Source organism: Physella acuta, unplaced genomic scaffold, assembly GCF_028476545.2.
Source record: "Physella acuta isolate Inbredline_101_S28 unplaced genomic scaffold, ASM2847654v3 ptg002284l, whole genome shotgun sequence".
NCBI lineage: Eukaryota > Metazoa > Mollusca > Gastropoda > Physidae > Physella > Physella acuta.
In genome coordinates, this window is record NW_026733782.1 from 62,760 (window position 1) to 90,440 (window position 27,681).

Genomic DNA, 27,681 nt, shown 5'->3' on the forward strand with positions numbered 1-27,681 from the left:
TTAGTACTTAAGGAAGAAAATGTCTACTCTGGACGAGAAGCAGACCCATATAGTGGTCCTACCCAGAGAGTCCCATATTAACAAATTTTACGGGGACGGAGATCCAACTTTAACCAACAGGTTCAGTGAAGAGGTCAAAGCGGCCTGGGCCTCGAGACATATGTCACCAGAGGAAAGATTAAGACTGCTGATGGGCAGTATAGGTGAAACGGTTAGGGCAGAGGTTAAGTGCCACGATAGGACCGTCCAATCAGATCCAGATAAGGTGCTGGATCTGATTATGGAGACCTTTGGGGAGAGACGGTCGGGAGTGCAACTGCTATCGGGATTCGTGGGCTTAAAGCAGAGAATGGCGGAGAGTGTGATGGAGTACTCACACAGGATGAACAGGGCCTTTGATTTGGTAAAGGGCAAATCACCGGACATTGATGTACGCCTACTGAGGGACCATTTCATCGAGGGGCCAGCAACCCCGATCTTAAGGAGAGAGTTGAAAGAGGAGGTCCACAGAGACCAGCAGTTGACCTTCCTTCAGGTCAGGAACTCAGCGATCCGCAGGTCCGAGGATGAGGACCAATCGAACTGTTCGGTGGACAAAGTCTCTGTGCCTGAACAGAGACAATCCCCACCCACAGGGGCCGACACGATGGAGACCATGATGGCTCAACTGTTGGCCCACCTAGAGAAGGTTGACCAACGCTTGAAGTGGTTGGAAAGCAGGTCAACAGCTGAGAATCAGGAAAAGAACGGGACAAAACAGGGACGGGTTGGACGGCCGCGTCCTGCCAAGCCATCACTCCAATGGACGGCAGACGGTCGACCAATTTGTTTGTCTTGTTCACAACCCGGACATATGGCACGGTACTGTCCGGTGAAACGATCGCCCTCTGTAAGGCAGGTCAAGGCTACAGAGCGGCGAGGTAATGACTTGGTAAACAAAATGACACAGAAACACAGTAGGGAGAAAAAGAAAGGCAAAACACAACTAATGGAAAAAATGAACTGTGAAATGAACTTGAATGTTGAAAAGTTTCAAGTGAACAATTTGTTGGTAGAGAAAAATGATGATAAGAAGAAAATTGGTAGACTTAATAAAGGAATTCAAAGTCTAACCAGGAAACTGGATAGGAAAAGTTCATGCAAAGTAAAAGCACAGGAGAAATGTTCATCTTTAGAGTGTCTGTTATCGGAAGAAGTAAATAAAAATAGTGGACAACAGAACAGTGTTGGCAAACTAGAAAAAGTATCAGATATTGAAAAAGAACTTCAAATTACAGCAAAGTTGGGATCCATCGAACAGCGATGGGCAGCAGAATTGGCACTCTTTGACCTGGAGAGAAAATATCGCCCAGGGCAGTCCAATGGTAATGCTGACGCGTTATCAAGGAATCCTTACGAGAGACCGGGCGATGAGGAAGAAACGCTGACAGGAGTATGTGAGGTCAGAGCGTCAACAGATATCCCTCATGGGGTACAAGTGATGCAGAACGGGCAGACCGGGGTGGAGCACATATCCACGGAACCCGAACATATGGACAGTAGTGATTTTATTTGCCTTAATCACAAAAAGATAAGAGATACCCAGAGAACGGATAGTGGCTTACAACCGCTATTGAAATACGTCCAGGAACAAAAATTCCCAGGAAGAAGGGAAAGAGAACAATTTGGTCGAGAAACAAAGAAAATACTGAGTCAGTGGAACCGTCTCAGTATAAAGGATGGTGTTCTCATGCGGAGAATTCATGACCAAATTGATGGCACAATACACCAGGTGGTGGTGCCTGGACAGTTAAGAGAAGAAGTGCTAAGGTTGGCACATGACAGGGCAGGACACCAGGGTCAGGACAGGACGCACAAAATATTACGACGGAGGTGTTACTGGCCCAATATGGAAATGGAGGTCAAACGCCATTGTGAGGCTTGTGTGAGGTGTCAGCATGCGAAAATGCCAGTTGTCAAAATGAGACAGCCATCAGGACACCTACTAGCGACAAAACCACTAGAGATTGTGGCGATGGACTTTACGTCGTTGGAGCAATCATCGGATGGGACGGAACATGTGTTGGTAATGACTGATGTATTCACCAAATGGACTGTGGCGGTGCCCACACGAGATCAGACTGCCAAAACAGTGGCAAAGGTCTTATTAGAACATTGGTTCATCAAATATGGCATACCAAGACAATTACACTCTGACCAAGGAAGGGCCTTTGAGTCAGAAGTAATTAACCAACTGTGCAGTCACTACGGGATCAACAAATCCAGAACAACCACATTTAATCCGAAAGGAAACGGACAGTGTGAACGGTTCAACCGCAGCATGCATGATTTGCTGCGTACGCTAGAACCTGAACAGAAAAAACGTTGGCCTGATTTTCTCCCAGAGTTGGTATATCTATACAACTGCACACCCCATGCCACAACCGGCTTTACGCCATACATGTTGCTGTTCGGACGGGAGGCTCGACTCCCTCTTGATTTGTTCCTAGGAAAAAGGGAGAGTATGACTGGCTCATACACCGCACTGGAATATGTGAATGAACATATGAGAAGAATTAGAGAAATGTACAGGGTAGTACAGGAAAGACTAGAACATGAATCTCGGCGAAGGGAACCGCCGATACAGACGAAGGACCCGCCACTCAAACTGAATGACAGGGTATTACTGCGTAGCCACCCGTTAGGCAGAAACAAAATCCACGATCTCTGGGGACAGGAGATATGGCAAGTCGTGGAGATGCCTAAAGCAGCAGGTGGCCCCTTTAAGATAAGACCCATCGATCACGCCAAACCGGATCGGTGGGCGAATATTGCTCAATTAAAGAAATATTGGAATAGGCAAGAAGAGCAATTACACACAGAGAAACCCAAGACAATTAGGGAACCGGAAGTTATAACGGAAATTCACATACCCATTCCGGAACCATATCACCATCAACAGAACAACCGCGATACGCAAGGGGAGGATACCGGCAACAATGAGGATCCCGGTCCCTCCAGAAGCAGAGAGACAGTAGACCATCAGATAAGTGGTCCGCGGAGAAGTTTAAGGAACAGAAGGAATACGAAATTTTTTGTCAGCAACCATCAATTCTTTCATGGTCGCGCTGGTATGAAAACAGACTGTTCAAAGAGCTATAGAAGTGAACTGGTGAAGGCACCAAATGGAAAGGGTGGATGTGAATTCTAGAACTGTTTTGTGTCTCAGGAAGATGATGTAGACACAGTCGATATGTGAAATAGGTAGAACTGTCAATCGTATACGAATGGAACGTCGTGGACAGTGAGTGGAACAATAGATTTTTTTACGACTGTGCGATTGACTTTGGAGGAGTGCACCTGCCAGGCGTTGTTTGTGGTTGAAAACACACAAAAAAAGCAGGGGTGGATGTAACTGGGGTAGGCCTAACTACCAGTTACAAATGATAACGAACGAGAAGCCGAGACACAGTGTTGGTTTGATGCAACCGATAACAGGTGGCTTATTGGGTCGGGCTGATAACAACCTCAAAGCCAACGCGTGCTATTTTGGGAAACGGTATTCAGACGGCCTGTCAACTTTGATGGATAGGATGCAGCTGTTATTTTACGGACGGTACGTTTGAACTACGCAACTGGTGGTCGGAGATCGAGTACAAGTATCGATTACGGAGGAATACAAGTACGGAGACGAGTACGGATACAAGGCATAAATAGGAGGGGACGGCAGAACTCTCTCTCTCTCTTCCCGTTTCAGCGAGCTCTCTTCCCGTTTCAGCGAGCTCTCTGCCCGTTTCGAGGCTCTTGCCTCTTTCATCGCTCGCTTAGATCAGTCAGTCTGTGTGACTATGTCAAGTCGGTTATAGAACGGGTTAGCCGTATTGTGTTAAGGAGGATTATAGACATGTGGATTCAGTTATATAAAGCCTAGTGAAGGACTGTTAGGGGTCAGTTGATTCAGACTATTATTGAGAAGCATTCCTGTTGATTTATTGTGTTATTATGAAGCATTTCTTGATTCATGTAATAAAGGATCAATAGCGAACCTGCATCTTGAGTATCTATACTGTGGTCAATGTTGTCTAGAATGAGTGGTTAAACTCGTTAACACGTGGCACTACAGGCAATTAGGTCTCATTACATGTGGCGTTGCGAGCATGGTAACTGTTGGCTCGTTACAATTGGCGTTGTCGGCAGGATAAATGTTCGCTCGTCACAATTGGCGCTGCGAGCAGGGTCACATTTGGCGCTGCGAGTAGCCTAGGTCACATATATATATATATATATATATATATATATATATATATATATATATATATGCATATAAACACACATTTAATATACACATGAATATTTTTATATTTTTACATATAGTATAGTATTATATTTATACAAATAGTATTATGTATTATTAATACTAATAGTTTCGCTGTCTGACAAGAACGCTCTGTCTGACAAGAACGCTTTGTCTGACAAGAACGCTCTAGAGAAAACACAAGCAAAATAAAAACATGCACAGTAATTCGAAAAACGAAATATGACGTCGACACATTTAGCGTAGAGTAGAACATAATCTCAAGGCGGAAAGTGCACACAGTAAAATGACGTCATTGATTATCGCGTAAACATTGAAAAAAAGGAAATGTTGTCTAATCTAAATGGTTTGCGTGAAGAGTTTCTTGCATACAATTCTTCGGGTAGGGGCGAAGCCCCACCCCCCGCGTAAGAACGTCTGAGCCCCCCCCCCCCCCCTCCACAACTCAAAAGAAATTTCCTCATCGATACTCTATAATAAAATTACCGCCTAATTAATGTGTCTAATCTAAAAAGTGGTTTTCTTGCAATGGGACGGTAGACATGTTTTTTTTTTGGGGGGGGGGGGGGGGGGGGGGGGTGGTGTGTGGGTTTGTTTCAGTGTTTCTTTCAGACTTTTTCCTCCCCGGAGAGGGGTGGGGGTACTTGAAATTTTCGGGGGCGGGGGTAGAATTTTCTGGGAGGGGGCGGACACTGGAAAAAGTATATAATTATATTTCGTTGAATGGGACGGTAGACATGTTTTTTTTGGGGGTGGGGGGTGGTGGAGGGGTGGGGGGGGGGTGGTGTGTGTGGGGGGTGGGGGTGGGGGGGGTGGTGTGTGGGGGGGTGGGGGGTGGTGTGTGGGGGGTGGGTTGGTTTCAGTGCTTCTTTCAGACTTTTTCCTCCCCGGAGAGGGGTGGGGGCACTTGAAATTTTCGGGGGCGGGGGTAGAATTTTCTGGGAGGGGGCGGACACTGGAAAAAGTATATAATTATATTTCGTTGAATGGGACGGTAGACATGTTTTTTTTTGGGGGGGGGGGGGGGGTGGGGGGTGGGGGGGGCGGTGTGTGGAGGGGGGTGGTGTGTGGGGGTGAGGGGTGGGGGTGGGGGTGGTGTGTGGTGGGGGGTGGGGGTGGTGTGTGGGGTTGAGGGGTTGGGTTGGGGGTGGTGTGTGGTGGGGGGTGGGGGTGGGGGTGGTGTGTGGGGGTGGGGTGGGGGTGGTGTGTGGGGGGGGTGGGTTGGTTTTAGTTTAGAGAAAAGAGACAGCACTATCAGCCTAGCGCCCGTTGTACCCTTCCTCAACGGGCCATTTTTCTCGTACAATAATAATTACCCCCGAAAATACGCAATTGTTTTAGGTAGTTAGAGAGGTCATTATCAAAAGTAGGGGAAATAAGTAAAACTATTTATTACAAATCTATATAATGTTTGAATTAATTACGTATTTCCGTTTTATTTTATTAAAGTATATAATTTTTCTTTATAATAAGCTATAACTATGTGTTATTTATTCTACAACATGTTTATTTGTTTCTTATAAATGTAAATATATTTTAATAATATATACTATACTGTAAAATCACGGTGTAAGATTACAGAAATTAAATTGATATAAAAACGCACTATGCACCCATGTACACTATTAGCAATGCCCCACAATTTTGCAGTATTACAACAAACATGTTGAATAAACTAGTACAAAATGTTAAAAAAAAATATTATATAACAAAATTTTTTATTTTATTTTTTATATTTAGAAGTTTTGTATTAGATCTATGTATAAGTAAACCATCCTAAATGAATGAAAGTAGGCTACAAGTAAGAAAGAAATATTACTATTGTAAATCTGTATCAGTCCTCACAAGCCGGTGATGAAAACTGTAATACTAAAGCGAACACACACAACTGACGCTGTAAATTACATGTCTGAGGCAAAAAAAAAAAAAAAAAAAAAAAAAAAAAAAAAATTTTTTAAAAATATTACATAACAAAATAAAATAATGATGCTCTCTGTCCAGAATGCTTATGACATACCTAAATCTTTTCCTGTTTTTAAATCTTCTATGATAGTTACATAAAACATAGCTCGATACGTTGTGAAAGGTTTTATATATATATATATATATATATATATATATATATATATATATATATATATATGTAACGAGACTATTTGCCTGTAGTGCCAAATGTTAACGAGTTCTGCTCGACAACGCCAAATGTTACCGAGTCTAACCACTCATTCTACACAACATCGACCACAGTATAGATACTCGAAGATGCAGGTTCGCTATTGATCCTTTTATTACATGAATCAAAGAAATGCTTCACAATAATATAATGAATCAAAAGGAATGCTTCACAATAATAGTTTGAATCAACTGACTCCCAACAGTCCTCACTAGTCTTCATATAACTGAATACACATGTCTATCGTCCTTCTTAACACAATATAACCAACTTGATACTGCCACACAGACTGACTGATCGAGAGAGAGCGAGAGACTGAGCCGTCGCCTTCCTTATATCCCCTTCGTATCCGTAGTCGTATTCGGTTCTATCATAATCGTAATCGTAATCGATTCTAATCGTTGCATCAGAATGTTAATTACGCCGCTTCTGTCGTACAGTCCGATTTAATATAACATCTGCACTGTTTCGTCAGCCAAGTCGTGTCAAAGTTGACAGCGCTTGTCGTATCCTTCCAAACTACGCCGTGGCTTTATGATCGTTATCAGTTGGCTTATCAGTCCAACACCTGCACTATCGCGTTCTCAACAATAGTGACTAGTAACTAGGCCCACCCTAGTTACATATATATATATATATATATATATATATATATATATATATATATATATATATATATATATATATATATATATATCGGAGTGCCATAAATTGTGAGGTGTTAAGTCATGCCGAAGAAGAACCAAGTTAAAGTTTAAACTCATCTTTCAGACCCCATGACCCTTGCTACGCCCCTGGATACCCCCCCCCCCCCTCCAACCCCGCCACTGCCAACCGCCGCCATTGATCTCCTGTCAAGCGTGAGCCGCTTCCTGATGTTTTGTAAACACGTGACTTTGTTCCCACAAGTAATTAAAGCAGGTTTTCCTCCGTCGGATCAGTCGCGGTAACGGTGGATGGAACAAGGATCGGTTCAAACACAAACACACATACTCACTAACATTCAAACACTCACACACTTAGACACTCACATTCACACACACGTACTCACTCACATTCACTCACATTCAAACACACACACACACACACTTAGACACTCACATTCACACACACACACGTACTCACTCACATTCACTTACATTCAAACACACACACAATCGCACGCACACACACACGCTCACACACACATAAACACTCATACTCCCACACACACGTACTTACAGTCACACACACAGTCACACACTCAAACACTCAAATTCTTGCAGACACGAACTCACGCACATTGACACAAACACACGCGTACTCACACACACACACACTTTCACTAACATTACAAACACACTCACTCATGCACACATATTCATACTCACTCACTTACACACACACACTTAAAGACGTTGACTCACACACCTACTCACACACATTCAATTGCATCCACGCTCACACACACGCACACACAAACACACAAAAAACATCCACTAGAGTGAAGTAAGTCTTCATTAATTTACAAGTGTAACATAGAGGAAAAAAATACTATCAGACTAGCATTAGCAGGGGCGTAGACCATTGAGTGGGTTCTAATTCCTTAATGGAACACTCGATGACAAAACGAACCCTGTAACTAATTAAAAGCATAGCTCTACAGTCACCGTTACATCCAAATTAAGCATAACAATAATTAGCCGATTACAAGACGGAAACAGTATTTCCACAGCTGAGGTTTTAGCTCTTTAAAGGCTGCACATTGTACTACAATGTTAAAATGGAAGAGTATTGTGAGTAAGAACAGTATTGAACCAAGTCATATTCCGTATTATAAAGTAGTACAGAAATAAGGCATGTACTGACTTATTGTAACAAAGTATGGTGGTAAAGTATTTACTTAGTACAACAATGATGCCTCAATACTGTTCGGTAACGCTGTAGTATTGTACACCTGTACACAAAATACTCTGTTGTACCTGTTAGCACCCTTGTACACAATACCTGTACGCAATACATGTACACAATACCTGTACACAATACCTGTACACAATACATGTACACAGTACATCATTAGCAGATTAGTTAGTCAGTGATCTATAACGATAATTTCTCTTAGCTGCGCGGTAATGTCTGAAGCTAACAGACAACGACGGCAGATGTACATTTTGTGTACGTTTTGTGTACGTTTTGTGTACGTTTTGTGTACGTTTTGTGTACGTCTAATCGACTTGTTCATGACCGCGAAATAAAATAGTAACATGCGACCTACTTATTTCGCTTCAGGCTGGGCTATAATTGATTTGATAGGAAGTCCATCAGTGACTTGGGGAAGATCAATTGTGAAGCAATTAAAGGATGATGGAACGAATTGGTCTGAGCTGTAGACAACCTCGACAAATAGAGTTGGTTTGAGAAATGCTGTCTTGACTCGCAAATATTTTAAAAAAAAAAAAGCAGGGAAAAAAGCACTTTATCTTGATAATTAGATGCAGCGTCTTCGTGTTACAATACTTCTTCATCTTCGTTCTTAATTGTATTATTGGAGGTGATATCATCCAACATAATTAAGTATCAGGGATCAACTTCAGCCTTTTTTTAAAATTTGGTTCTATAGCTTTTGTCCAACCAAGAACAATACGTTCATCAGCAGTTGCTTGATTTTGGAGTTGTCTCTCTTAGATGGAATGATAGTCCCCAGCTAACGAGTCGCATCTACTTGAGGGTCTAAACTCGTGACATTTGGGGTAGCTATCATATGCTCTCCAATCCGACCATACAATTATGAAGTCCTGACAGATTTGAATATAACTTTGTTATTTTTTTATTTTTTTCTTTCGTTAATTTGGGATTTTAAAATAAATATATTTCAACTTCTCGAATTGTACAGATCGTGTGTCACTGTGGCAAAAAAAAAAAAGATTTTTTTTTAAAATCTGTACACGCCAACCTAGCCAGGTAAACGTTGAGAAGGTCAGATGATCACAGCTGATTAACGTATTTCTGCCTGCTCTCTGTGTCACGTCATCGTCGAGATTTCCCCCCCCCCCTCCACCTTGTAATCAGTCTTGTGGTTATTATAAGAATTATTTCCCCTGCTCCAGTAGTAATCGAAGTCAATTGCGGTATCGCTTTTTACTTTGTTCGTGATCAGGGTTGGGTTCGTGATGAGGGTTGGGATGGTGGTTTGTGGTAATCGAAGTTTAATGTGGTATCGCTATTTTTTTTGCATTATCGTGGTTAGGGTTGGGTTTATGAACAGGATTGAGTATCAAACTAGGATTAGGGTTTTAAATTACGATAAGTTTCGAGGATTTTAGGCTTGAATGAACGGTTTAAAATTAGGTTAAGTTTCCGGCTGTGGGTCAGGCTGGATAATTAGATTTAGCTTTATCATTGAAGTTAAATTGGGTTCGTTCAAGAATTAGATTAGTGTGCGCTTCTTCTCTTCTCCTTATCACCCCCACCCCACACAAAAGAACAAAAAGCTTTAAGAACATCAGCTTGTCTAGAATCCCACCCTAGATTGTTCTAAGTAGCATTAAACATGTAAATGATAAAATATTCTTTTATTAGCAAATCTGGAGTTTAAAAAATCTTATACAAAAATAAATTTGGTATCAATAATAAATTAGATGAGCCTATCCTCACTTTGGGTACGGCGTGGTCGAATGGTGGAGCGTTCGATTGCTAACTTGAAAGTCTCGTGTTCGGGTCCCTGGTTAGAATTGTATCACGACCCTGAGTCCACTCAGTTCTGAAGGATACCTGAGTTACGTAAGGGAAAGTAAAGGCGGCTAGACATAGTACTGACCATACTATCCCTTTTTATTCCCTTTTGGGCCGCCAGGTTCGAAAGGGTACTGTACTTACTTTACCTTTTTTAAATCCTAACTTTGCCTTTGAAAAGTTTTGAAGTTTTATAATAAACTAGAGAGAAGCTATACTTTTATTTAAAACTATGCCATCAACATGAGAAGTCAAAGAAGTATTGTTTCTAAATAATCCTTCGTACAGACATACTGTATCCCCATTCCCTTCAGCAATCACCCACACAGCCATCTTCAACACATTAATTTCTACCCGTTTTCCTAACATATCACTCCCTCACACATCACTCCCTCACAAACCTCACTCATCCTCCCATCCCTGTCTCCCCACACGTCAACTCACTCAAACCCCTTTACCCACACATCTCATTCCCACACATGTCCCCCACACCAAACCCATAAACTCATCCCCCATAAATCAATCCACACCCCCTTCCCCACATATCAACCCACACACCTTTCCCCCACACATCAACCCACACACCTTTCCCCCTCACATCAACCCACACACCTTTCCCCCACACATCAACCCACACACCTTTCCCCCACACATCAACCCACACAATTTTCCCCCACACATCAACCCACACACATTTCCCCCTCACATCAACCCACACACCTTTCCCCCACACATCAACCCACACAATTTTCCCCCACACATCAACCCACACACATTTCCCCCACACATCAACCCACACACCTTTCCCCCTCACATCAACCCACACATCAAAGTCCACCCACACCCTTATCCCCTATACACCAACCCATACCCCATCCCACACACATCAACCCACACACCTTTCCCCCTCACACCAACTCACACCTTCATCCCCACACACAAACCCACACATCAAAGTCCACCCACACCCTTATCCCCTATACACCAACCCATACCCCATCCCACACACATCAACCCACACACCTTTCCCCCTCACATTAACTCACACACCTTTCCCCCACACATCAACCCACACACCTTTCCCCCTCACATCAACCCACACACATTTCCCCCACACATCAACCCACACATCAAAGTCCACCCACACCCTTATCCCCTATACACCAACCCATACCCCATCCCACACACATCAACCCACACACCTTTCCCCCTCACATTAACTCACACCTTCATCCCCACAAATGAACCCACACATCAAAGTCCACCCACACCCTTATCCCCTATAAATCAACCAACACACCCATCCCACACACATCAATCCACACACCTCCCACACTACCTTCCCAGCGTTTAACTACATCTGGTCGTGTTTAACTTTCTAATATTTGTCTCCAGCTAATAATTAATCTCGCTTATTACAGCGGAACAAAACTATTATCAGCAGAAAAAAAAACCAACAGAACACTCAATTATTTTTACGACATTTCACGAACGAAAGTAAACATTATTTTTTCATTCTCTTTCTAACTATAATAAAGAAAATATTGAATGTGAATGATGAAAAAACAGTCCCAAATCCCAGCCCAATTAGGGGAGTATTACAGTAATCTTAAAATAACTTTTGTGTACTTTTAAGTTTTAGCTTTGATTTGTTTGTGCGGCAGGGAAAAAAAAGGTTTTAATTAGGCTAGATTTTACCTGTTTAATTTAAAACCAAATGACTAAGTTGCCTAAATTAGTTTAGTTAGGTTAACGCTATTTTTATTTGTATATGCATGTAGCAATATATATATATGTATATATATATATATATAAGTGTGTGTGTTTATTTATAATTTATTTATTTATTTATTCAAATTGATGAATATATTTTTTTTATTATTTATTCATTAATAATGTCCAATGTCTTTTCTGTTTTTAGGTCCAAGTATTTCAGGGGGAAGAAACTCTTCGGTGACTGGGATGTACGAGTAGAACAGGCCGAGTTCTCGGAACTGAATCTGGCAGCGTACTCAGACAGTGGCACCATGGTAGATATCCAGGTCACAAGGAATGGCAGCAAAGTCGTTAGGTAACTCCCCCTTCTATGGTATATTTAATTGTTGGGTAACTGTTCTATTTAAGTAACTATTAAATTATTTTAACTTATTCTACGATAGTTTTAGACAGATTTTTCCAACAAGATTTCTTTTAGTAAGAAAAGGCCATTCATGCCAATCTCTGTCTTTTACAATTTCTTTCTGTAAAAGCCAGACATTATATTTGTCTGTGTAGGTCCTTCAAACCATACTTTGTCTTATACAACATTTTGACTGTGTAGGTCCTTCAAGCCAGACTTTGTCTTATACAACATTTTGTCTGTGTAGGTCCTTCAAACCAGACTTTGTCTTATACAACATTTTGTCTGTGTAAGACTTTGTCTTATACAACATTTTGTCTGTGTAAGACTTTGTCTTATACAACATTTTGTCTGTGTAAGACTTTGTCTTATACAACATTTTGTCTGTGTAAGACTTTGTCTTATACAACATTTTGTCTGTGTAAGACTTTGTCTTATACAACATTTTGTCTGTGTAAGACTTTGTCTTATACAACATTTTGTCTGTGTAGGTCCTTCAAGCCAGACTTTGTATTATACAACATTTTGTCTGTGTAAGACTTTGTCTTATACAACATTTTGTCTGTGTAAGACTTTGTCTTATACAACATTTTGTCTGTGTAAGACTTTGTCTTATACAACATTTTGTCTGTGTAAGACTTTGTCTTATACAACATTTTGTCTGTGTAGGTCCTTCAAGCCAGACTTTGTATTATACAACATTTTGTCTGTGTAAGACTTTGTCTTATACAACATTGTGTCTGTGTAGGTCCTTCAAGCCAGACTTTGTATTATACAACATTTTGTCTGTGTAAGACTTTGTCTTATACAACATTTTGTCTGTGTAAGACTTTATCTTATACAACATTTTGTATGTGTAGGTCCCTTAAGCCAGACTTTGTCTTATACAACATTTTGTCTGTGTAAGACTTTGTCTGATACAACATTTTGTCTGTGTAGGTCCTTCAAGCCAGACTTTGTCCTGATACGCCAACACGTCAGGGACGCCCAGCAAGACTGGAGGAATTTGTTGTTGGGGTTCAAATACGGCGCCATCCCCAGCATCAACTCGCTGACAGCTGAGTACAACTTCTTGGACAAACCATGGGTGGTGAGTGATGCTGTTTGGTTCATGTTGGGGTGGTGGTGTGTTGTTCATGTTGGGGTGGTGGTGTGTTGTTCATGTTGGGGTGGTGGTGTGTTGTTCATGTTGGGGTGGTGGCGTTTTGTAAATGTTGTGGTGGTGTGTTGTTCATGTTGGGGTGGTGGTGTGTTGTTCATGTTGGGGTGGTGGTGTGTTATTCATGTTGGGGTGGTGGTGTGTTGTTCATGTTGATGTGATGGTGTGTTGTTCATGTTGGGGTGGTGGCGTTTTGTAAATGTTGTGATGGTGTGTTGTTCATATTGGGGTGATGGTGTGTTGTTCATGTTGATGTGATGGTGTGTTGTTCATGTTGGGGTGGTGGCGTTTTGTAAATGTTGTGATGGTGTGTTGTTCATATTGGGGTGATGGTGTGTTGTTCATGTTGATGTGATGGTGTGTTGTTCATGTTGGGGTGGTGGCGTTTTGTAAATGTTGTGGTGGTGGTGTGTTGTTCATGTTGGGGTGGTGGCGTTTTGTTCATGTTAGGACGAACGAATTTTAATCTGCTATGGGGCTACAATTTTGACCAATCCGTTCCATCATCCTTTAGTCCAGACTACTACATTTCGTCCATGATTTGTTGATGATGCTTTGTCAAGGGGTACCGACGTTTTGTCCATGTTTGCGAATGTATTGTCCATGTTCGAGTGCTGTCGCTTTGCCGACGTTGGGGTTACGTTTTGTCCATACCCCACCCTGCCCCTTCATTCCCCATTCCACAATTCTAACGTGACCAGTTAATTTATTTATTGTTTCGCAAACGCTGTTTCAAAATATTGAAATTTGACAGCTTAAATCAAATTAAATTAAAAGACGCTGAAGCTCCAATTTCCCGCAAACACGGGGAGCCTTGTGTAATGAGAAAAACAAACCATGACAAGCGATCAACTTCTCTATTGTATCCCGCACTTCCCCATCCCCACCTCGTGTGGAGTGGGCTAAAACTAGAACTCGATCTTTTTTTAAGTTTGTGTTTTTGTTTTAGTTTGACGGGACAGGATGTGCAGTAGTGTGGTAGCTGTAGGGGGGGGGGTGCGAGTTGAGAGGCGTGGAGGGTGTTAAATGGTGGTGTTAATTGTTAGATCACGCCAAAGCTAATATTAAATGGTGCAGTCAACTCGGGCAGATGAGGCTCGTTAGCTGGGGACAGCCACTCTTCTAGGAGAGACAACTCCAAAATCAAACAACTGCTGCCTTTTAGTTTGTTCTTGGTTGGGCAAAGGCTATGGAAGCAAATCCAAAAAGAAAAGCAGGCTGAAATCGGAGTCAATGGCCCCAATTGCGCATAGCCAGTTGACACGTATCCTTAATTGTGATGGAGGCGTGGTCGAGTTGGCAAAGCTCATGGTTGATAAATTCGAAAAAAATCTCGAGTTCATACCCTCTGGCAGATAAGGCTCGATCCCTACTAACACTAAAAATTAAGAACGAAGAAGAAGAAGAAGGTACAGTCAAAGTTGGTGTGGCTGATATCAAATGGTGCAGTCAATATTGGCGTCATCGTCACTGCTGGGATATGGGCCACCAACCAAAGATCTTCAGAGTCCTCTGTCCTGTGCCATCTTCACAACCTGACTCCAGGTGAAGCCTACCTTTGTTGTTTTAGACTCAAGGTCCGTCTCCAGGTGTTTTTTGGTTGACCTCTTTTGCGTTTTCTTGAGGATTCCACCTCGCTGTCTGTCTGGTGATGTTGATTGGCGGTCTATATGTCGGCAATAAGTCCTGATTTTAAATGATGCAAACAAAAAAAAATGGTAACCGATATTAAATGGTGCAGTTAAAGTTGGTGTGGCTTATGTTAAATGGTGCAGTTAAAGTTGGTGTGGCAGATATTAAATGGTGCAGTTAAAGTTGGTGTGACTGATATTAAATGGTGCAGTTAAAGTTGGTGTGGCTTATATTAAATGGTGCAGTTAAAGTTGGTGCGGCTGATATTAAATGGTGCAGTTAAAGTTGGTGCGACTGTGACTAAATGGTGCAGTTAAAGTTGGTGAGACTGATGTTAAACGGTAAAGACGTTAAAGTTTGTGTGACTGATGTTAACCGGTGTGTTTAAAGTCGGTGTGACTAAACCAAATGCTTGAATAAAATCAATTCCTCCTGTGTTCACCGATCCAGCGAAGACGTATCTTAAAATTTGAAAACAACACCAAATCGATACTGACAAAATCGATACGACTCCTACAAAATGCAGTAGCATCAGAAGTGTTAGTAGAAATATTGACACGTTTAGACTGCCATCAGAAGTGTTAGTAGAAATATTGACAAGTTTGTACTGCCATCAGAAGTGTTAGTAGAAAAATTGACAAGTTTGGACTGCCATCAGAAGTGTTAGTAGAAATATTGACAAGTTTGGACTGACATCAGAAGTGTTAGTAGAAATGTTGACAAGTTTAGACAGCCATCTTGGCATTTTGAACCAACCGCTTATTTTTGCATTGGGGGAGGGAGGGGGTTTGGAGGGGGGGGGGGATGTGTTCAAGGCCGGATTAGACATCTAAATGCAATCCCTGGAGAAACTAACTGAAAAATCACTTTAATTATATATATATATATATATATATATATATATATATATATATATATATATATATATATATATATATATATATATATATATCACTTTTCTGTTTTTACCAGATACATTCGGTTCACCATTCAAAGCTTTATCTCCTTTAAATTGTGCATTTAGATGCCGATTCTCTCCCTTGGGTCCCAGACTACAAAAAAAATCTTTTTTTTTTTGTTGGAACTGTTAGAATCATTTAACGTTGGGATTGAAATCTTCGACCTCACTGGCGTCTTTCAGTGTTTCTTCCAGGCATCACTTCCTGGAAGAAACACTGGTGACTTTACTCACATACCATGGGAAAAGCAGGTCAGAAAGAGGCGCTATGTTGTTTTGTTGTTCTAATGTTTCGTCCACTTACTGAAAAATGTCATTTACATACTGAACAGCCTATTAACTTTTCGGGAGTAGACTCGATGATCCCAGTTTGATTGAAGTCTTAGAGTGGGATTGGGGGTGTGGGGGGTGGGATTTTTAGAAGTTTAAAAACTCAGATTTATTACTTTGTTTGCCAACGCGGTTCATATTTGTGTGCATACACTCCCACTATAATGGCTGGACTAAATGTTAATTTAAAGGTTTAAAAGGAATATTCAGCAAGTTGGAGAATGTCAATAACGTTTTTAAGTTGTTCATGCCGTTTCTAGATTATAACTAGATTATGAAGCTGTCATGGAAGGTAGACGGTAATCCTGAATTTGATCCAATAGTTTTGTCATGGAGATTTTAAGTGAATACTTTTTCAGAGCTAAAACATTTTTAATCATAAAAGTTAAATTTGGAAACGCCTGAATTATTTTAAATAATTTTTTAACAGTAAAGTTGCTTAGAAATCTATAAATTAAAAAAAAATAATTGTTTTCTTTATTTTTATTTAGCTCAATGAGTTGCAGTTTTTGAGTGACACAATATTGGCGTTGCGTGCGTCTTTTAGAGCCGATCCTTGTTTTGTTACTCCAGTGTCGTGCCGGACGAGGCGATTTGAAATCGATACACAGGGGGTGTACAGGCCTCAATTAGACTCGCCCAGAAGAGGGAGCTGACTGTCCATGCAAACATTTCTCGCGTTGCTATTGATTAAATCACGACTTAAGAGTTGGGGGAAGGGATGGGGAGGGGCATAGGGGAGGGGGGAGGGGATGTTGGTGAAAGTTTGGATTTAACTTCAAACACACTATTTATTTGTCTTTGTAGCGTAGTGTAGAGTTGGGAAAACGTATGTTTGAAGAGGAAAGTTAGCCCCAATAGATGGGGGGGGGGGGGGGGTGTAGGCTGAAATCTGCTGAGGGGAGATAAGTCTCGGCAGTGTCAACAATGGTGTCGTGATGTGGATTTTGTATGATTTCCGGGAGAAGATGATGAGGGTGAATTGGGGATTTGAGAGTACGGGAAGGGGGCTTGATAGAATGTTTGAAAGCTAGAGGCTTTGTGGAGTAGGGATGGGGATTTGAGAGAAGGGGAAGGGGGCTTGATAGAATGTTTGAAAGCTAGAGGCTTTGTGGAGTAGGGAGTAGGGATTTCAGAGTAGGGGAAGGGGGCTTGATAGAATGTTTGAAAGCTAGAGGCTTGATAGAATGTTTGAAAGCTAGAGGCTTTGTGGAGTAGGGAGTAGGGATTTCAGAGTAGGGGAAGGGGGCTTGATAGAATGTTTGAAAGCTAGAGGCTTGATAGAATGTTTGAAAGCTAGAGGCTTTGTGGAGTAGGGAGTAGGGATTTGAGAGTAGGGGAAGGGGGCTTGATAGAATGTTTGAAAGCTAGAGGCTTGATAGAATGTTTGAAAGCTAGAGGCTTTGTGGAGTAGGGAGTAGAAGGGTTGCAAGGTAACGAATATATAGTGGATATTGGGTAGGGGTGGGGTTTATGAGGATGAGAGCAGAAAGCACAAAAGGGATAGAAGTTAATAAATATGATCAATTGAGGGAATGGTAACAAATAAGTGTTACATAGTGGTTACAAATATTTAAAAGCAAAGTTACCTTTTCGAACTTAACGGTCCATGGCGAAGTGAAGTAGAAGTCACTTGTTTCTGTGACATCGGCATAAGAACCTCTTTAGCACTGAGGCCCATCTGCCTTTACGTTCCCTAACGTGAGGCAGGTACTCATCCGAGCTGGGTGAACTCAGGAACAATTACGAGGCAGGGGAAAATGTAAACAAAGGCCTAGATGGAAGATGTAGGAAGTATCGACTGGATAGAGGACAAATGCAGAAAGTCCACACACACAAAAAAAAAACATAATCTCTAGAAAAATGAGTTTATACATCTCATTCCAATATTAAAATAGTGCAAAATATTATGTTAAAACGTTAAAACAGTATCTGAATTCTATTTTTCTGGCATTTTATACGAGTGCTCTTGAATGACAGCCAATATAAGTATAAATGTACATTGATTTCGGAAAAAGCTGATTTATCTTCTATACAGTCGATATATGGCTCCAAGGAAGGGATAGCAAAATATAGAAAAGAGGGGGGGGGGGGGAACACAGAGGTAAAAGGAAATATCAAATATGAAGCTGTGAAGATGGTTAGACAACACGGACACGAGTAGAGAGAAAGAACATACAGAAAAACTAGCGTGAAAGTGAGCTAATATGAAATCAGATGAAACAAGTTGCTACCAAGAACTTTGTCTAATAGGTTATCGATTTGAAGATGTTTACTTAAAGTTGAAGCCAGCGATCCGGTAGTTTAAGCGATGGTCTATCAATTAGTCGAGCGAATCTGAATGATTCTGTAGCTATTGAACATCTTATTTCTATAACGGGCACCACGCCGGGGAAAACTCTCGAAGTTTCCATTAAATATTTGAAAAGTTGTGTTCGGTGTGATTAAAATAATTGAGGTTGTAAAAACCTGATTGTGAGGGGTTTTTTTTTTGTCGGACTTTACAAAAGATTAGACGTATTTTATGTTTATTTTAGTAATTCCGGTAACTAAACAAAACATTTAAAAGGCCAAAAAAACTGTTTTTCTCCTCATATCTATGTCCACAATAAAGTCGGTGTGTGTCCATTGCGGGTGATTAAGCCCCAACATCCGCACCTTAGTACACACAGATAGATTCGCACCGACTTGCAGTAACACGCACTATCCAAGCTGCTTCAAATAACTGCGTCATCTATCATGGTATGACTTATTCGCACAGCTCCACTCTAATGTTCACCAATCCGCACTGATTCGCACTTTTCGCACTGATTCGCACTTTTCGCACTGATTCGCATTTTTCATCCTAGAAAATAATGACAGCATGACTAGCACTTAATCTTTGGCACGTCGCAAATAGACCCTACTACCTTTAAAGTTCACCTCTGTGTACCCTGTTAGTTACTTTAAAAACCCACTATTTTAATATCAAAATTTAAAACCATCTTAGGATTACTTTAAATTTTTCTATGATTGAAAATTTGGACTCAACTTTTGATGGTTATTATTTCTTGAACCATCCGACCTTCACCCCCACTCCCCCCATCCCCCACCCCCACCCCTATGTAATCATACGCATTACTCTACTCTGGGCGAACTAAGCCCATTTATCGACGTCCCGTATTAAATCTAGACTAGCTCCGGGGGACGGGAGAGGGAGCACACATGTCTGTAAAACCCCGGGGGGTGGAGGGTGGGGGTGGGGGGGGGGGGCAGGGAGGGAGGGAGAGGCGTGATTGGGGTTGGACAATCGATAGCAGTAAGCTGTGATCAAATCAAAGAATTGAAGAGGAGAGAGAGAGAGAGAGAGAGAGTAAGAGAGAAACTTTTTTTTTTAAAAGATGAGGACGACGATGAAAAAAAAAAAGCAAAAAAGAAATGTGTTTGAGTGTTTTATCTAAGTGGTTTCAATGTTTCTGTATACTTATTTACATAAGGGGGTGATCAAATCTTAACGCAAAATTACACATACAATTGTATGGCTATGTTATAGTGAGTATCACGCATAATAAATTGTAACATAAATTTTTATTTTTTAAAAAAAACTTTGACTTTAAATAAACTTCAATAAGTAAAATTAATAACTTTTTTTTTGGAAAAAAAAAACCCCTTAAAAGGTAGAAACGTTGAGGTCTTAATAATAAATTTCCTTACACTTCGTTACATTGTAATGATATATACATATTAATGAATTGCCCCCCCCCCCCCCCCGAACGAAATGAAATTTATATAATTTATATAGAAAATATATACTTTTAACAGTGTCCGCCCCCCCCCCCCCCAAGAAAGTCTACCCCCCCCCCCCCCGAAAATTTCGAAAAAGTCTGGAAGAAACACTGCCCACTTCCCTCCTTATTTCTCTCTTCTCACCCCCCCCCCCCCCCCACCCACCAAACTACAGCTTTGCTCACTTTCATTTCGAGTCTAGCATTTTACAACATCCGATTGATTTTTTCTTCACTTGGATAAGAAAGAGTTCCACTCCAATTCAGACGAGTTTGTGGGAAGGGGGAAAAGGGGCGACCAGTCGAAAAAAGAAAACCAAACATTTCCGTTGTGGTGGCCTTATTGTTGTCGAGACCAAAGCTCCTGTGGGTAATCAAACAACTGCCGTCCTGGGCGAATCCGGCTTTTGGCATTTGAAATTTCGTTTCGATACCAGCTCTCCGTCAAAGAGATAGATGGTGAATACGATGTTTAGTGAAAAGTACAAGGTGAAATCGATACTTAGTTAAATTTAATTGGCGACTACGATACCTAATTGAAGATACATTGCGGTATCGATTCTTAGTGACATTTACTCGCTGTGTTGCGATACTTTGTGAAATTTAGCAATCCGTAACGGTACTAATTGGCAGACTATTGTGATAATATCGATAATATCAAGCGGAAGCGATTGAAAATGTATCAATCGGAACGATTTTTCTTTATGCGCTGCAGGTTGTGCATGTGTGGCGTTGCCTAGCAACGGGCGTGTCGCTCGGAAGAAGTCAGTTTTTGTGTTTTTTTTATTGTTTTTTTTTTTACTTTAAGCTAATGCGATTAGAAGCTTTAGCATGACCTGGGGTGACACAAACAGGAATTCCATTGACATCCAGCCTTAGGGTGTCACACTACAGGTCCATTCACTGCCTGCCACAGGGTGTCATAAACAGGTCCATTCACTGCCTGCCACAGGGTGTCACAAACAGGTCCATTCACTGCCTGCCACAGGGTGTCACAAACAGGTCCATTCACTGCCTGCCACAGGGTGTCATAAACAGGTACATTCACTGCCTGCCACAGTGTGTCACAAACAGGTCCATTCACTGCCCGACTGTCACAAACAGGTCCATTCACTGCCTGCCACAGGGTGTCACAAACAGGTCCATTCACTGCCTGCCACAGGGTGTCACAAACAGGTCCATTCACTGCCTGCCACAGGGTGTCACACTACAGGTCCATTCACTGCCTGCCACAGGGTGTCATAAACAGGTACATTCACTGCCTGCCACAGGGTGTCACACTACAGGTCCATTCACTGCCTGCCACAGGGTGTCATAAACAGGTCCATTCACTGCCTGCCACAGGGTGTCATAAACAGGTCCATTCACTGCCTGCCACAGGGTGTCATAAACAGGTCCATTCACTGCCTGCCACAGGGTGTCATAAACAGGTACATTCACTGCCTGCCACAGGGTGTCATAAACAGGTCCATTCACTGCCTGCCACAGGGTGTCATAAACAGGTCCATTCACTGCCTGCCACAGGGTGTCACAAACAGGTCCATTCACTGCCTGCCACAGGGTGTCATAAACAGGTCCATTCACTGCCTGCCACATGGTGTCATAAACAGGTCCATTCACTGCCTTCCACAGGGTGTCATAAACAGGTCCATTCACTGCCTGCCACAGGGTGTCATAAACAGGTCCATTCACTGCCTGCCACAGGGTGTCATAAACAGGTCCATTCACTGCCTGCCACAGGGTGTCATAAACAGGTCCATTCACTGCCTGCCACATGGTGTCATAAACAGGTCCATTCACTGCCTGCCACAGGGTGTCATAAACAGGTCCATTCACTGCCTGCCACATGGTGTCATAAACAGGTCCATTCACTGCCTTCCACAGGGTGTCATAAACAGGTCCATTCACTGCCTGCCACAGGGTGTCATAAACAGGTCCATTCACTGCCTGCCACAGGGTGTCATAAACAGGTCCATTCACTGCCTGCCACATGGTGTCATAAACAGGTACATTCACTGCCTGCCACAGGGTGTCATAAACAGGTCCATTCACTGCCTTCCACAGGGTGTCATAAACAGGTCCATTCACTGCCTGCCACAGGGTGTCATAAACAGGTCCATTCACTGCCTGCCACAGGGTGTCATAAACAGGTCCATTCACTGCCTGCCACAGGGTGTCATAAACAGGTCCATTCACTGCCTTCCACAGGGTGTCATAAACAGGTCCATTCACTGCCTGCCACAGGGTGTCACAAACAGGTCCATTCACTGCCTGCCACAGGGTGTCATAAACAGGTACATTCACTGCCTGCCACAGGGTGTCATAAACAGGTCCATTCACTGCCTGCCACAGGGTGTCACAAACAGGTCCATTCACTGCCTGCCACAGGGTGTCCCAAACAGGTCCATTCACTGCCCGACTGTTACAAACAGGTCCATTCACTGCCTGCCACAGGGTGTCCCAAACAGGTCCATTCACTGCCCGACTGTTACAAACAGGTCCATTCACTGCCTGCCACAGGGTGTCCCAAACAGGTCCATTCACTGCCCGACTGTTACAAACAGGTCCATTCACTGCCTGCCACAGTGTGTCACAAACAGGTCCATTCACTGCCTGACTGTCACAAACAGGTCCATTCACTGCCTGCCACAGGGTGTCATAAACAGGTCCATTCACTGCCTGCCACAGTGTGTCACAAACAGGTCCATTCATTGCCTGCCACAGGGTGTCACAAACAGGTCCATTCACTGCCTGCCACAGGGTGTCATAAACAGGTCCATTCACTGCCTGCCACAGTGTGTCACAAACAGGTCCATTCATTGCCTGCCACAGGGTGTCACAAACAGGTCCATTCACTGCCCGACTGTTACAAACAGGTCCATTCACTGCCTGCCACAGGGTGTCACAAACAGGTCCATTCACTGCCCGACTGTCACAAACAGGCCTATTCACAGCTTGATACGGAGGGGGTGACACCAAACCCAAAATCAAAATTGTTGAGGGAGGTTGGGATAGACACCCTCTACCGCCCCGGGTGACACAAGACCTAGTGACGTCACTGATGACGAGTATCATTAACGTCAGCTGATCAAATCGATACACATACCAATTGAGCGTTAAATTGTCAAATACAAATCGATACAAACACCCATTGAGCGTTAAATTGTCAAACACAAATCGATACACACACACATAGAGCGTTAAATTGTTAAACACAAATCGATACACACACCCATTGAGCGTTAAATTGTTAAACACAAATCGATACACACACCCATTGAGCGTTAAATTGTTAAACACAAATCGATACACACACCAATTGAGCGTTAAATTGTCAAACACAAATCGATACACACACCCATTGAGCGTTAAATTGTCAAACACAAATCGATACACACACCCATTGAACGTTAAATTGTCAAACACTAATCGATACACACACCCATTGAGCGTTAAATTTTTGAAATACAAATCGATACACACCCATTAAACATTAAATTTTCAAACACTTGTATGTTTTGTTTGCAACACAGTGTAATGCCTGAAGCTGATCTATACATGTACTCATTAACCTTATAAGAGCCAATTTGTTTTAGTGCATTTGTTGTGATATCGATTGCTGCTGTAAATTATACAACGACATGTTTTTAAGTAGCCTGCAGATATTTAAATTTAAGGTGCAAAACACGTTTTATGATTCACGTTTTTTACATCAATAATTTTTTTAAAAAATTTCTTGTTTCAAGATGGGCGAGATTCTGGGTAATTGAAAAGCTAAATCATGTAGTGTGTGTGTGTGTGTGTGTTGGGGGGGGGGGGGGGCATTATTAATGACCTGATTAGCATATTTGTTTTTGCCTTTAAGTTCCACGAATTCGATATTTTTTTATATACCATAAATTTTAAAATGAATTTGATTCTTTCTTAATTGTAGGACAAATCTCATTATGCTTTTAGCAACCATTAACCTCGGTGGTCAAATGGATTACACTTCATTAATCTAAAATCATTTAATCCGTTGATTAAACCTTACACATTTAATCTCGTGGAAGGCTGATGAAATCGCTCAAGCGTATAGTCTCCACATTACCCAATGCTTTTAATGGCTCTAGCTCTGATAAACGTCACGGGAAGCTGCATACTTTGCACACGGCTCCATGATAAACGTCACGGGAAGATGCACACGGCCAGAGGCGTAACGACCCTTCCCGGCGCCCGGGGACAAACTTTTCGATTTGCACCCCCCCCCCTCAAGATTTCGATTTGCACCCCCCCCCTCAAACTTTCGATTTGCACCCCCATCGACCTTTCAATTTATTTTTCCAACCCATATGCCCCCGCCCCCCCCCCCCCCCTCTCGCTACGCTACTGCACACGGCTCCATGATAAACGTCACGGGAAGCTGCGTGCTTTGTACATGGCTCCAAGTTTGGATTCCAGAAGCTCTCGATACCATTTTTACACATTAAAAATACAGTCTAGCAGTGTAATTTTTAAAAACACATGTAAATCCGCATTCGTCTATCTATTATCTGTATTGAATTTCTAGGATTAGTGGACTTATTTGAAGTATGATCATTGTATTCGTTTGTATTGGGCTCGTTAGCTGGGGACAGCAACCCATCTGCTGTCTTGTAGTTTGTTTTGGGTGGACAAAGGCTATGGAAGCAGATCCAGAACAAAAAGCAGGCTGAAGTAGGAATCAACGGGCTTTATGGCGCATAACATGTTGACACGTAATACTTACTTGTGTTGAAGAGAATGTGTGGGCATATTTTTCATGTGTATATTTGTGAGATGGTGCGGCGTGGTCGATAGGTAGGACTGTTTACCTGGAAGTCTTGAGTTCGTCGAAAGTTTAAGCCAGTATTTCTTCCAGACTTTTTTCTCCGGGGGAGGGGGGGGGGGCGGGCTCTTGAAATTTTCGGGGGGGGGGTCAACATTTTTCGGGAGGGGGGGTCAACATTTTTCGGGAGGGGGGGCGGACACTAGTAAAAGTGTATGTTTACTATATAAAATCCATCTCGTTCGGGGGGGGGGGGGGGGGGGGTGGTATACTCTACTTCATGTACCCCATGAATCCCCATGTCCAAAAGAATAACTTTAACATTTGTGACCTTGCATATATATATATATATATATATATATATATATATATATATATATATATATATATATATATATATATATATATATATATATATATATATATATATATATATATATATATATATATATATATATATATATATATATATATATATATATATATATATATATACATATATATGGTGTACATGCACGCGCGGGTGAGCACTAGCTACCCTGAAGCGCGTGAGCACACGTTACTGTTGTCCACCTATCCTCATCCATGTGGTCACTCACCCCCCTTTCACTGGTCTGTCCACAGTTCGCTCAGCTGATCGAGATCCAGAAGCGGCTCGGTAAAGAGGTCTTCCCTCTCATAGATCAGGCATACTACCCCAACCACAAGGAAATGGTGAGTAACATGTGGGTGAGTCAGATTTTATAATTATACATTATATGTTTCTTCTATAGAAAAAACCAAAAAATTAAAAAAAAAAACACGCGATTGGTCAGAATTTATTTTGACCAATCGCCGTGTTGGGATGCATCGGCTTCTGTCAGCCAAAAGTGAAAACAACTTCCGGTTACAAGACTGCATTCTGCTCATCAAGTTGGTTTGGAAAACTCGGAGAAACGGGTTTTGGTTTTAATAGAATAGTTTTAAAAGTTTGATTTTGTTGTAGTTGGAGTAACTGTTTTTAGATAGTAGTAGAATCTTTAAAAAAAAAATATGCAAAAATGTGTGACTTCTTCAAACTCTCGGTTATCCCCCTTGAGGTTATATGTCGTAAGTATTTCCCTTATTGTATTAATTGCTCCTAAAAAATTTATGTTTGTAAAATTATTTGTAAATTTGTTTTCTGTCTTTATGAAAGATTTTTTTAAACAATTCCTAGGCTTAATTTTTTAATCTAATTTAAACAAAATCAAACAACCGTTTAGAGTGTATTAGGAACTGGCTTGTGTAGACGTATATCAAAGAGCAATGATTCTGCTTTATTAGTAGATCACAGAGTGCAGTCCATGTTAATTTTGTAGAAACACTGTAGAAAAAAAAGATTAGAGTAGTCTGCCTTTATTGAATAATAGAGTTCGAGTTGTCTGCCTTTATTGAAAAATAAAATTAGAGTTGTCTGCCTTCGTCCCGAGTTACTTCCCCGCACATATCACATTTGGCTGACAATGCCTTTTTGTCATAGCATAGAATTTTATATCATAATTTTCAAATGTCAGTCTTGTTTGCTGCGATACCTTTTATGTATTAGTTTAGTAGATTTTCATATAAATAAAAATATAATTTTGGGTAGCGCTGTCTAGTTTGCTATGATACCTTTCATGTGTAGTTTGTCCCTCGTCTGTTTTTTGTTGTAATCTTGAGCGCCTGGGCAAGTTTTTAATGATCAATTAAACCATAAACTGCTGCATCTATTTTTAATAAACTACGACAAGAATCAATGTAAACCATTTATCGTCAACTAAGTCAATATAACCTGCGCTATAGCCACAAGATACATTAAAAAACCTAGGCCAATGATGTTCCTAACGAGTCAGATCTCTGAGTTACATTTATATTAAATTAAGCCTTAAAACAACCCCCAAGTAATGTACATCAGTTATTCATTATTTACTGCATCGATGTATATAGAGTGAATTGCTATTGATTTAAAAAAATATCCTAAAGCTCTTAAGTAGTTAAATTCAAAGATGTTAATAATTTGATTAATTTATTTTCAATGAGTCGTCGGAATATATTTAGCTTAATAAACAAAATTTATCACGCTTCTTCATTTGAAATTTATTGAACACAATTATCTCCCTTCCCTGGCGCTCATATTTCGTGTTGTTAAAAGCATGCACTGAATTAGTTTGGTTGTGTCGTTGTTTAGGGTGTGTGTGTGGGGAGGGGGGGGGGGAAAGCCCATACATTCAATTATAAGAAAATATTGATAGAAATACGATTTCCCTTTAATAGTTATTGCATGTCGTTGTAGTATTGATTCGTCCTGATGGAAGAAGAGCACTTGAAAAATTAGAACTTGAAAAAAGGAATTAAAACGTAATCATTAATACATTTACTTGTTTGAAATATTAACGCGGTGATGGCCATAGGCTGGGTAGAGATGTGGCATCAGTCTTGGTCCAATAGGCAAGCAAATTGGTTGTTAAATTGGCTTAACTTATTAATTAATTTCTGATTGATTGGCCAGTAGGGATGACTAATATGTAGTTAAAGACTTTAGGATTATTAGTTTCTACGGGAAACCACATCTTTGATATATATACAAGTATATATTTATTTAAATTATATTTATTTAAATCTGCATATATATATATATATATATATATATATATATATATATATATATATATATATATATATATATATATATATATATGGTTCCATGAAAAATGATCTCGGGACAAATGATCTCAGACAAAATATCTCAGACAAA

The 27,681-nt window shown here is 41.2% G+C and overlaps 1 protein-coding gene across 1 annotated transcript in view; it reads left to right on the forward strand.

Annotated features, from left to right (window-relative positions):
* LOC131932798 (synapsin-like) overlaps window positions 1–25,655 on the forward strand; it is a gene marked incomplete at its 3' end in the record, with an annotated part of 33,656 nt that extends 8,001 nt beyond the window's left edge. The window contains exons 2-4 of the mRNA XM_059289711.1: window positions 12,100–12,249; window positions 13,237–13,387; window positions 25,551–25,655. Coding sequence (XP_059145694.1) covers window positions 12,100–12,249; window positions 13,237–13,387; window positions 25,551–25,655 — 406 coding nt within the window. The remainder of the gene's footprint in view (window positions 1–12,099; window positions 12,250–13,236; window positions 13,388–25,550) is intronic.
* Between the last annotated feature and the right edge of the window lie 2,026 nt (window positions 25,656–27,681).